This window comes from Labrus mixtus, chromosome 7 (assembly GCF_963584025.1).
Source record: "Labrus mixtus chromosome 7, fLabMix1.1, whole genome shotgun sequence".
NCBI lineage: Eukaryota > Metazoa > Chordata > Actinopteri > Labriformes > Labridae > Labrus > Labrus mixtus.
The window spans coordinates 13,122,682-13,136,159 of NC_083618.1; the positions used below are offsets into that span (position 1 = coordinate 13,122,682).

At 40.1% G+C, this 13,478-nt stretch overlaps 1 protein-coding gene across 7 annotated transcripts in view; it reads right to left on the reverse strand.

Annotated features, from left to right (window-relative positions):
- Positions 1-13,478, reverse strand: part of kaznb (kazrin, periplakin interacting protein b) — a 107,078-nt gene that overhangs the window by 41,384 nt on the left and 52,216 nt on the right. Inside the window, exon 1 of one of the 7 annotated variants that reach the window (XM_061043082.1) lies at positions 4,455-4,578. The exons of the other annotated variants lie outside the window; for them this stretch is intronic. Within the exon in view, the coding sequence (XP_060899065.1) occupies positions 4,455-4,575 (121 nt within the window). The 5' untranslated portion in view covers positions 4,576-4,578. Of the gene's footprint in view, positions 1-4,454; positions 4,579-13,478 lie in introns of those variants that run through there. 7 annotated transcript variants of the gene reach the window in all.

The window sequence follows — 13,478 nt, forward strand, 5'->3', positions numbered from 1 at the left end:
TATGCTGATGAAACTATGTCTCCATGGGACACAATAGAACTTCCACCGGCAGCTGTCAGGACAACTGGATGATGCAAGCTGGTGTTGAAGATTTCTTTTCAAAACCCAGAAATCTAATTTCAGGGGGAAAAAAACCACAACTTCATTATTACACATTTATAAGATGTGGAGAATGTGGCCTCTAAGAGTCAATGTGCTTTCTATCATTAACCTGATGTGCTTCAGTTACAGATCTCTCTTCTTTGTTGTCCGCTTGCTCTCCTTTTTGTAAAGATAATTATAGACAGGAAACAGGGTGTGTAGGCAGCAGTCCAGAAGGCTTCTCCACCTGTCCAGGAAGTTGACCTTTTGTGTGATACCGTACATCAGAAGTGCAGACAATAGCCCACTCGCTTAGTGCTCCACTGCGTGATTGATGTTCTCTCATTAGCTGTAGGAGTTAAAACTGCTGAGAGCGACGCAAGCACTCTCTCTGTGTCAGATTGTAGACTCTTCATCCACCCTGCGCTTTCTTCTACCTCCACCAGCACTGCAGAGAGTCATCCTCTTCCTCTATCTGTCCTCAATCCTCCTTCATCAATCAACCTCTTCTGGAAGTTTTAAACCATTCCAAATCCCTCAACTCATCTTCTTCTTTCTCTCTTCGGAATTATTTCCCCATGATTATTAAGATTCCTCTCCCGTCCCTGTGCTGTGGCGTAGCTCCTGCAGTGATAGATACTCTCTCTGTCTTCTCTCTCTTTCTGCCCCCTTTGCTTCCTCTGCTTTCCTTGCCCACACACACACACACATACACCACCTCCCCTTGGTCGGTTCTGCGTCACTGATCACCCCTCCTTCGATTCCACTGGGGCTTCTTCCCAGGAGTGTAACTGCAGTAATAAGAGCTGAGAGGCTCGGAGACGCACACTATTGGCGCCCTGCAGGGCTGCCTTTAAAGTCAGGAACACTCAAACATACAAAAAGCAAGAGCAGAAAGGAAATGAGAAAGTCTACAAAGAATGAAAGTGAAATATTTCCAAAATCCATCTATATACATTCATTTTCTGCAAATCATGATGACACCAGCATCTGCACAGTGAGAGCACTGCCGATATCAGCATGGTGTTGTCATCAAATCAGAAAATCTGAAACAACATGAGTTTCTGTTCCTGTGTCTCCCCCGAGGCTCTGCACTCTCAGGAGGGAGAGCTAGATTGACTGGAGACCTTCATCGTTTCCCTCTTCCTCCTCAGTGTTGTCTTGTTAATTAATGAACCTTCAGCTCAGTGTCTTCAGGCAACGTTTTGTTCCTTTTTTCACCACATTTCTCTAGGCAGACCTCCCAAGACACTCCTGAGCATTTGGCCATGCAACCTTGTACAATAAGCTTTTTCTTTTCTGAAGAGCCAAAGAAAGCAGCTATTTCAACACCGGAGGATCAATTTATCACAACAGTTATAGTGTGAGATTTGTCTGCAGGAAAGTGTGCTTAGTCTTGTGGAGAGCAGAAGATTACTTTAGAATTCACAGACGGGAAACGTGTCTGAACAGCCTAAAGGAAATAATTCAGCTTATATCTCACTGAGAAATATGAAATGTAATTTTACGGGTCAGTACTGCGCTCTCTCATCAAAAGTTAAATGTATCCCCTGTTAAATTATAAATCTGCTTTGTGTACCATCAGTTATTAATTCTATAAATTCTAATAAGTTCAGCTTCCAGCTTCATAAGTATTCTGAGATCAAATCAGACAGAAACAAGCTACTTAGCGACAAGTTGATAATATAGTGACTAACCTGTCATAGAAACTCATATTCCGAGTCCTACGCAAAGAAAGAAGAAGTAAAATATGAATAAAGGGTAAGGAGGTAAGAAAAGGAGACAGTCCGTAACTAAAACATTTACAGCTGAGGTCATTAATAAAAGTGAGGAGAAAGAAAAAGTTTTAAGGCTAAAAATCTGGTTTCTAAGTTTGACAAACTGAAAGTCATCGACCTTTAAAACTGTTTAATTGTTTATTGCTATCTTATTGCATTCATTTAGGAATCAATTTTTCCACTTAATGAGCTTTACCCTATCTCAATATCAGGAGATACAACTAAACAAACTACAATTAAACAAACTGTAAACAAAGACCAAGACCAAGTATTTATAATTATAATGTAACTTTTTCCACAAGTCATTGAAGCACACTAATTTCCCGAGACATTCTTAAGAATGGGTCCTGGATGATATCTACAGTCCTGATTGCAGATTAGCCCAGATGGATGAAGCAGCATATGTGAGGGCAAACTCCAGTGCATGTACTGTCGGAACCTGTAGCTGAAGTCACAGTGCAGAAAAACTTAATTAACCTCCAAATGGTGTTGTGTGGAAACAAAAATAAATAAAGCTATATCAGCAAACAAGAGAAAGTGGCGCTGTTTTTCTAAGTCCAATGAAGATCACATTTTGAGAGATTGAAAATGTATATATATTTTTTGTGCTGCAAATAACATTTTAAAAACACAATCCCCAATGAAAAACATTTTTTTCTCTTGATAGATAAATACAGTCTTATAAATGGTCAACTTGACATCAAAAGGCACTGGCTATCTTTAAATATCTTTTAACATTTTAACCACTGATTACTGAAATTCTTTTCTGTCAAAGTTTGAGTCACATTTGATTTAATCACACGCTGCTCATTTAACAGGCGATAACTTAATTTAAACAGAATCCTAAAACTAGTAACTTTTTTTTATCTTACTTTAACTCAATGTTACTAGCAACCTCAAAACAAGCAACTTGAGAGGACTGTTTAAACTATTGTTGCTTTTTGGCATTCCATCCCATCATGGTTGCTAAGTAACAGTTGTGCTGGCAACCTTTTGGCTTAAACTTTAATCCTCTCTGAAGAAAATGTTTAGGACTGTCAGAGGAAGTAGGAGGGAATAGTACAGAATGATTAATGCAGCTTTAGAGCCGAGTGTAAGGGGGGGAGCATCCTAATTATTGATTTATGTCGGATTAAAAGTCAAAACGTTTTCACACACAAGTCACCTCAAAGCTCACACAACTCCTGACTCTCATTAAAGTACACAACAAAGACTGAGCTCTCAAATGCTGCTCTGATTCCTAAAATGAAGCTCTCTAAAAGAGACCACAAATATCACACACACTTCTTTAAACTTTAACAAAGATTGTTAGTTATGTACATTTCTTACCTTTTTTTAAAGGTCTATTGTTGGGCCTTTTCGCTAAAGACAGGATAGTGGATAGAGTCAGAAATGGGAGAGAGAGTGGAGAATGGCATGCAGGACAGGAGCCACAGGCAGGACCCAAACCAGGACTGCCTGCCCAGAGGACTACTCTGCACATGGTGCGCACACACCAACCACTAGGCCACCAGCGCCCCAGTAATGTCATTTTCAGTGAAACCCCTCCCCCCCATCATATAGGCCTATATTAAATCAAGCTATCATCTGCATCACTTGTTCTACAATGAGTTATGTCATAACAAATAGATATAAAGAACCTAGAAGCAGCATGGTGTCCTGGATTAGAAAATTTGAATTTTCTTGTCATAAAAGGGAAGGTAGTTTCATCAATGTACAGCAAGGTACCCAATAACATTGTAAATGTTATATTACAATGACAAACAATATTGATAAATACACATATAGCCATAGATAAATAAGAGAAGTCATTTAGAATGAAGGAATTCTGCTAAAGTAAGTCTCTCCAACACCTAGGTGCTCTTTGTTTTTTAATTAACCATCTCTATCTCCATACCTGATCGTGGTCTAGAAATGTCACAGCTGCTGGCTGCTGGTGGATCAGCAGGACTCGAGCTGAACAGGCTAGTGTAATGCTTGAGAAGGAAGTTTTGAAAAAAGCCACCAAAAGCTCAAAAGAATTATAATGTAATCAATCTTAGCGAGCTCATCATAACAAGGCTGACAGAACCACAATAACTGATATGATGTGTGAATTTATCACAGTATTGTCTTACTAAATAGCTGTTCCATCCACAGGAGTCAAAACACAAAAGATACAAATAAGGAACCAATATGCCTCAGAAGACTCATCTATGGTGTCAGATTGTTGTCCTGGTACGCTGAGCAGCGCTGCATAATGATTCACACTCCTCCACTTCCTGTTTCATGATGTGTCTATGCCCCCCTGTGACGCCAACTTAATTAATTTGAAATGTATCATCCAATTATGTGCACTCGCGCATGCACAAATACACACAGTCACATAGATGGCCCTCAGAATGGAAAAGAGGCCTTCAGTTTCAGATGGCCACAGATTGCTGATCACAAGGTTAAATGATAGCATGGTGTGTGTGTGTATCCATTCATATCTCATTACAAGGCTGCAAGAAACACAAGCTCATAAATCAAAAGTTGCTGCACTGCAGCTGCACAGCGCTCACAGAGGTTAAAGGTGGACAGCTGGTGCACACTGAGAGTCGCTGCATTTCTTACCCTGGTACGAGAAGTGATGCATCGCTGCTCTGCCTTCAGTCATCTTAGATCCACGCAGTTCCCACGGTATACAACTGGGCCGCAACATCTTCTCAGTGCTCAACATGACAGAGAAATCCATATCTGAGCTTCTGTCTTCCGCATTTTCTCTTTCAGTCAAAGCCTTCTCCCTGTTTCTGCAGCATTAGATTACTGCTGGGAGGATCCCAGATGAGGGATTGGACTCAGATTATCATGGGATCAGTCCACGCCCTCCATCATTTCCACCCCCCACCTAGCATCCATATCTACTTCTATAAAGCTTACTGTACCCCCCCTGCGGTGGTCTTGCCCACCCTCTGATCACGCCATACCAGCAGATGGGACGTCCCTCTATGAACCAAAGATTTTGATACACTGCTGGTATGTACTCGTTGATAATCCGGGACCTCCACCCTCCAACTGTGTAATCAGACAGCTGAAGTCGACTGTATAAGAAAGCTAATACCTGATTGTGACAGAGAGGCATATGTAAGGCAGAGACAATCTTACTGTAATCCTTTGATACTGGCAGTATTAAAGGATTGCATCCACTCCATTTGAATCATACAGCATGGTGGCAACACTGTCTGAACGCCCTCCAATGCCAGGAGTGCTTTTTACATTTACTCTTGTAGTAATAGTCTGAGATTCAGCTGCTTCTTCAGTTTACCCCACGAGTCAGTTGTGGAAATCAAATTATGTCACTATGCTGTTTACTCCAAGAGTTTTTAAGCACTTCTATGTCAGAGCAGATATCAGAGAATCACATTAAAGCATGATGAAATACTGTAAACGCTGCCAGAAATACTGTAAGTCTCTCTTTTCACTGTGGTGGAATACTGTGCAATTCTGATTATTACTTAGCTCACTTTCAGAGAAGCACATTTATATAAATGGGAATTTTCCCTGTTCTTTTTGGAGCCAGACTCCAGTGGACACTTGATGAACTGCAGTTTTTTTTTTTTTTTTTTTCTGCCTTGGCTTAAATTTTCAACATAGGTGTTTGCTGCTTGGTAAAAACACAAGGAAGCCCAACTGTCTGTTGACCTTTAAGCCAACATGAGCCATCAGGAACCTTCTAAGCACTAGCATTATAGCTAATTGCTGAAGGGTTCATATTAGAAAATTAAGTACATAAAAGAACTAATCAACTGCTTATTAACAAGCAGAGCGACATCTAAACAATGTCTCAGGTTTGAAGCAAACCCACCCAGCCCATCCAGCAGCCCCTGTTTCTTTAATCTACACAATGAGAGACAGGAGCCTCGTCTGGAGGAGAGAACCAATTAGTCGTCTCTCCATGGCTTGTCACCTGACAGTCTGCTCATCCACAGCCTGATGGAGGAGGTTCTCCAGCCCGCTCATTCAAACCAATTAAGGTCCGGAGGTGCATTACCTCACACTCATTACCTGTCTGTCACAGAGGGCTGCTGCCCCTCACATCGCAGCTCATTGGTCTGTTCAATGTCTCACAGTTTTACCCTTCAAATTATTTTTCTCTGTTTCATATCATCTAAGCTTTTTATTTCCTAGCTGTGCTACTTCTATATGTCTCTTTGTTAGTGGAAAATATTCCCCCCTCAAATGGACATCTGCTACAGTTTAAGTTAAAAAAAAATATATAAAAAAAAGCACAAGAGAAATTGAAGAGAAGCTTGTTCATGAACTCTTGAGAATAAAAGATGTGGAAATGCCTTACAGCGCCGAATAAAAACAATGCGGAGACATCAAAACATTCACAAACGCGTACACTGACAAAAGGCTTGCGTCCTATCATTGCCCCTCTCTCTTGGCCCACAGAACAATAAAACAAACACTCAGATGTTTGGGTACAAAGGGCTGGACTCATGTCACAGCTGGAGTGTGTATATGGTCCCGCTCGAGCTGTCCAAACAGTTTATATGTGTGAGATGGATGACATATTTGGAACGATTCAAATTCCCACATTCCCCCTCGCAAAACACGCTACAACCGAAGCACCCATAAACCATGTAACATCAGCCTGTCGAGCCAGACTTTGACTCAGCGCAGATATGGATAGAATTCCCCTGATTGCTCTATCAACGCTGGGAAGGCAAAGCACAAGATATTATTCAGCTGTGACAGCTTCAGGGAACAGAAATGTGCAACACAAAAACTGTTTTACTTACACAAGACTGCTACTGCTAGATTGTTTTCCTATGGAAGTCTCATAATCACCTACAATAAAAACTGCTGCAGGTCTATTAGGTGAAAGCAGCCTTTAATAATTACTGTACAGCTCTCCTGCTCCAGGTACATACACATAGCTTTTCATTTATTCATAAATGCAGCACAGTGTGAGCAGAAATTAATTTTAATCCCTACTGGGCCTCTGTTAACTTGTTGAAAGGTCACAACAAGACTTATAAGGAAAAGTTGCATCGATTAACAAGAATTAATGGTCACTTGAACTCAACAGTGAGTACCAGGACCTCTAATTGGGTCCAGATGGAGCTCATAGTGAGCCCAGTCAGCGAAACACAGAGCCTGCAGGGGGCCCCGTTTGTCCTGCTGCTAAAAGGAGATGTCCAGATCAACTTTTGGTATTTTTCTATTTATTTAACGATTTAAAATGTTATTTATCTTGCTCAACTAATACCCTCATATTGTACAGGCACAGCTAACATCAATTTTTTTTTTTTCAAACTTCTTCTCAGTAAATGTACTGTTTTTTATAACAGAAGGAATCTTTCACAGCATGTAATCAGAGGTGGATAGTTAAAAAGTAAGCCTCCATTTGCTCCCCATACAGTAAGCACCGCAGTAAATTACAATGTTGAGGTATTTAAGTTGAGTATTTTAATTTTTTCCTACTCTTTACTTCGGTTCATTTTAGAGTAAAATATTTATCTTTTCACTGAAGAGCTATTTCACAATACACACACACACACACACACACACACACACACACACACACACACACACACACACACACACACACACACACACACACACACACACACACACGTTCAGTCCACTGACTCTCCCTGACCCCTCTCTGTTTTGAGAGACTTAGAGAATATGTGTGTTTCTCTCATTCTCTCTATTCCAGTTCTGCCCTATTCCCTTTGCATAACCTTTCCAAAAAGTAGTATAAAAAACCCTAAACAAGCTGTGACTGTGTTCGTAGCTGTGACTCATGTCCTTTAAACACCTACAACAATAATTAAGCAAACTTTGGGGAAACTTTTGTGAAACTTTTGAGGGTTTCTTTCTCTTCTCCTGTGTTGTGGCCAATCAGGGGAGTACTGTTTTTTTTCTGTTGGAGAGGTAAAGAGTTATTGTTTTGTAGTAAGTGTGGGTTTTTTGTTGATTATTTAAGATGCCTGCTTATGCTTCCAGTTCTGACATTTCTGTTGTTTTATAATAATCGTATTAATCCAGCCCACAGATATTAATACAGCGCCCAGTGTCCATTACTCAGGCATTAGAGATTATAGCCAAGGATCCCAGCAGAGTAAATGTTTAACGTCTATCTTTATTTGATGTTGAGCACACTGAACATCACTTAACATGTATCCTGTCTGATCCTGTCTGTGTGTCTGGATATTTGAATAATTGAGGACAAGCTGTTGTTTCATACAGAAATGTTCACGGCATCTTCTTGATTTCTTCTTATGTTGTGGGAATGCTTCAGTCACATAAAACTTCAGTCTGTGTCCTTTCTGTGTTCTGCATTTTCAGGGACACATTGAAAGAAGTTTAATGAGCTGGCCGGGGTTTGGTTTATCTAAAAAAAAAAACATAACAACTGAGATCCACCTCGTAAATATAAATACGCCATCCTGCAGGTGCACCTGGCTTTTAAAGGGAGAGAGAGGTTGCACTGATTGGTTCAATCCATGTAACACCCAGAAGACACCTATGAAAAACCCCACCTCTTTGCACCCTGTGCTTAATTTAGTGCTGTGCTTGTGTGCTGCAGAACTACTGTCGCAAGTTGTAATACACGCCCCACATTACTTTGCGCCACACGTTATAGACCTTCAAAATAGAGCCCCATGCGTTGCTAGACTGCCAGAATAACCATGTTGTCTCTTTTTCTCTTTATTAGAACAGCAGTCATGTTTAACACACCTGTAAATTACTCCCACAACCCTGCCAGCCTCCCCCTCATACTGATCCTCCCCCTCTCTACTAATAACACCATAATGATGCTACTGTTAGCACAGTACTGAGGCACTGTGCTTTATGGACTGACCTCAAAATCAATTCTGCTGCACACAGGGTCTATTAATGGAGCTAGGTCTTAAACTCCTCCTCTCCTCTCCCCTCTTCTCTCATAACCTTCTTTATGATAACCTCCAATATTTATCCCCCTGCATCTCCTCACCTCTTCTTTTCTAGCTTTAGCTTCAGGACTTCACCGTGGACAGTAAATTACACACCGCCAGGCCAGGGCTTCTCATTCGAGCTAGTTCTTTGACAAAGCTGGACGTTCTGCAGCCCTGTGGCACATTTTAACCTCATAAAGGGAAAGTAATAGAGTCTGTCTTAGCTGACTCGCAGTAGCTGTGAAAAAGTGCATCACAGAATAAGTTCCTCCCTGAAACTACACCCACAGGTAAAATAGTCCTAGTAAAACACACAAATTACAGGTGGCTTCTATCCCTCTAAAGTGAATACTCTTGAGTGTCCAAAAATGTAAAATTAAAAGCCTTATTTTTGCTCTCATTAGGGTCTCTGGTACGCATCATTTGCAAATATGGCGGATTTTGCAGCAGGGATGGAACAGAGGCATACTTGAGGGCTTGGGAGCACATTCCTGGACAGAGAGACGAGCTGAGTCTCTTGCCGTGGTTAATTAGGGGGAGTCTGTGGGAAACCCCTGAATCTGAAACACCCGTCCAAAATAACCACATCACTTCAAGTAATGGCGGCCATGTTGAATGGAACTCATTGTTTGTTGGCCAGAACGGAAGATTCCATCACTTTCGACCAGTCGTCTGAGCTGTCGTCGTAACAGTGAGAGGGCCAATACCAGAGAGAAGCTGTGGTTATAATACCAGACGACAGAGGAGGGGGAATACAAGGATGGTAACTGTAAACAGAGTGGTTAAAGGGGCAATCCACTCATTTTACATGTCAAAGTAGCCTGTTATGTGACCATGGCAAAGACGGCAAAGGCATTATACAAAGTACAGTAATAGAAAGCTCCATATAACTTTCTTTTAGGGTTGGCTAAGAACATTCATACCCTAATAACAGAGGCTAGAAATTGTCCACCTGCTTCCATCTTGTGCTCTTTTACTCTGATTTATATGGGGATGCCTTTGGGAGCCCTTTGGGGGTTCAGAACCTTGCCCAAGGACGCTTGGCCATGTGGTCTGGAGGAGCAGGGGATCAAAAATGCTGATCCTCCTGTTATGAACTGTCCTTGTCGACCTTTTGAATCATAACCACCTTGAGCCATCCCCCCCTTTTTTTATTACCCAAAACACTTACAGCCAACCAGGGGTTGTAGCAGATGTCTACTTTACCCCACTTGATAATCCAGCTTTGCATAGGTATCATCCAGCAAGAAAGGGCTCATCATTCAAATACGGTTGCATTATTAAAAGGATGCAGCATATTTCAAGCTAGGATTATACCAAAAGCTAGAAGTCAAGATACCTCATCCTAAGTGTGAATCATGCAAATTGAATGTGTCTGCACCAAGCATGAATAATATCGTCTTTTAGAATCTATTCGAGCAGGGACACGGATTCAAAGTGTTGACTGTACATTTATATCAGATAAAAGATCACATCAATTATTAAATGTCAATTATTTAACTTTTCAATCAGAACATCCAACTTCAAACTTTCAAATTAGATAAGAAAATTAGAAACCATTCAATCAATAAAGTGAGTCCCTGTAATGAGGAGCCATGCTGATGAATGTGTCTTATTACTATGCATGAAAACTGAAATAATGTTGATATAAATGATGAGTCCATCTCTTTTTTGGAAGCCTTCTGGGAATAATAACAAAGCTTTCTATATCTTTAATTTACCTTATTAATCATAATGGGAGAGCAGAGCCAGAAAGAAACTGCTGATAGTTTAGTTCGTATTGTCCCTGCAGTTTGCATTATTTAGGATCAAATAGCCGGTGGCAATTTCACTGAGTATCCTATTCATTAATGTATAGCCAATTTGGGAAGACGGTCCCCGTCAGCTAAAGAGATAAGCAGGTTTATTTTTGGTGTGTTCGTGTTGATTGATGCTGAAGATATAAAATAATTTAAGACAAACATATGGTGGGTAATCAGATCCTTTTAAGCGTGAAATTAAAGTTTTTTAAAAATTCACATTTTAGAAAAAAAAAAAGAAGCAATCTCTGAGGCCATTGATCTCACTTCAAGCTGTGAGCAACTTTAAGAAGCCTGGTGATAAAGACTTCCCTTTTGAATTGCTTCCTCCTAAATAAAAACGCAACCAACATGCTTCTAAAAGACACAAGTAAGCTTTTTCAGGACGTCGCCGTGTTACCTGAGATATCTGTGGAGCTCACATTGTTCGGGTAATTTATCGCAAACATATTTACAGTAATGCATATACACAGCCTTCTCAACAGAGCTGCAGCATACTCACGTGTGTGTGTGTGTGTGTGTGTGTGTGTGTGTGTGTGTGTGTGTGTGTGTGTGTGTGTGTGTGTGTGTGTGTTTGTTTGTGCCTGAGCAAACAGGGCACAGTAATAGGTGACCTGATGAATATTTTTTTGTAAAAACCTCCTCAGCAGCAGAAAACAGAGAGGCATGCTTTTAACACTAATGCCTGCAGGCAGAGGACCAAAAATAATTCAGGGACTGAGCACACTAACATGTTTTCATGTCAACATATCAGAGGGCCTAGGGAGATTATGTATCAACATAAACATTTCATTTTTTTATGTTTGGTACTGGTTTAGGATTCATCCAAAAAGAGAACATGATAAATGAAATCACAAGGTAAAGATGTATTTTTTAACAAAAGGAAAAGAAAACAACAAGTCTGAATAAAAAGATGTTCTGGTTTTGTTGCTAGCTTTGGCTTTTATTTTTACAATATATTGAAAAGGCAGAATCTTTAATCCAGACAGACGGAGGCAGATAAAGTTTAGTCACATCCCTCAGACTTTAGTTTGATGCTTTGTCAGGAGTGTGTAATCTCATTTATGAAAGCTATGTTCTCCCTAATGATGAATTCAAACTCTGAATTGATTCATTTTGGAGTAATTGGAAATAAACTCAGCAGAGAAGCTCAGTGGAATGTCGCTCTAAAGTAAACAGTGAGGTGTGTAACAGAGAGAGCCATCTGTTGCTGTCTGAGAGAAGAGTGGAGATGTACTGTACATGTACCCTAGAAACAAGGAAACCTCAGCTACACACACATATACCTGTGAATACATTATTCTTTTGATCACATATTGATCGTTTTTGTTGCAATCTGTAATCCTTTACTCAAAAGAATGTCAAAAATTTGAGAAGTATGTCACTCAATTGCTTGTTTATTGAAATAAATACACAAAGATAGAAACAACAACAGGAATATAAATATTCTCTCATGAAAGAGGACGCAAACTAGCAAAAATATTAATTTAAAAAAAATTGCCCAGCAAATCACGTATTTGATTTATTTGACATTAAACATGTCCAACAACTAGAATACAAAATATTGATTGCCGGTTTCCAAAGTGGAAGTTGAAATTTCTCCGTACAACTGTCAAAATAGAAGAGATTTTTTAGTTAAGTGTCTTATGACATATCTTCCTAACACAAATATAACTTTAACTGTAGCAAACTAGAGCATATAGAGCATGAATAGTTGTCCAGTTCGACTACAAGAAGGAGATGGGATTGTGTTCTAGAGTTACTGTTGATTTCCCGTCTTAAAATGAAGTGCACATAAAAACAAAACTTCACAGAAATAGAATCAGAGAGAGTGTTTGGAAACATGCAACAAATACTCATGGGGAAAATAGTTCCAGGAAAAAAACTTAGAAACCAGTAACTGTGAACATATAGAGAGGCTACAATAAAAAAACAAAACTTTTTTATGAATGGATCTGTTATCAGTTGCTAGTTACAAAATAATTTGAGGTTGTTGATTATTAAATCACATGATCACTACAACTTTTATTCTGTGAGATGACCCACAGGCTGCAGAGTAAATTAACAAGGCAATATGATAGCATCCTGGTATAGAGTGAAAGAGAGAGAGAGAGAGAGAGAGAGAGAGAGAGAGAGAGAGAGAGAGAGAGAGAGAGAGAGAGAGAGACTTTTTATTTCATTTTTTAATGTAAGTCATAAAGTTCATCTTGCTAAATGAAAACCAGCTTTATATTGACTTAAATAGTTGTAGTTAAATGTGTGGAACATCAGGCACCAGAATAAAATGCAAAGAACTGGCTATTTATGGATTGTGTAGGTGTTTAAATGTAGACATTATTGTCAGGATTTTCATTATGTCTGCAGTCAATCTCATAAGATGTCTGGATGAACCAGGCGATTCAGAGTAGAGTACTGCTTATCGTTCGCTCTGCTGGAATGTTCCGCTTTGTGTCCTCTCCATACAGGAGGCTGTTCTGCACTTCCTCAGAACTCATTTTCCTCCATGCCTACTCCATTCTCTTCAGGGAATGAATTTAAACTGCAGCCAAGGCAACAATATGTACCAGCAGCAATAAAAAGTCTCCGCTGCTAAAGCAATGAGGCATTTTAATAGGATGAGCTGAGAGTGTTGAGAAGGCAACCGGGCTTCGTCTCCCTCGCTGTTTGTCTCCTCTTCTCCTTCTTACACATGCAACTGTTTGAAGTTTGGACTCAACGGGGATTTGGATGATTTAAGGTGAAAACGAATAGATGGCAAGTAGAGTGAAAGCATGCTGAAGATGGAAAATCGGGCTCTTAAAGTCTGATCATTATCCGCACCTCCTGTTGTAAATGGGGCACCCCGGCACCCAGGCAGCAGCCTTGAAACACCCCACATGGGAGAATTATACTAAACGCTCAGTCAGAGC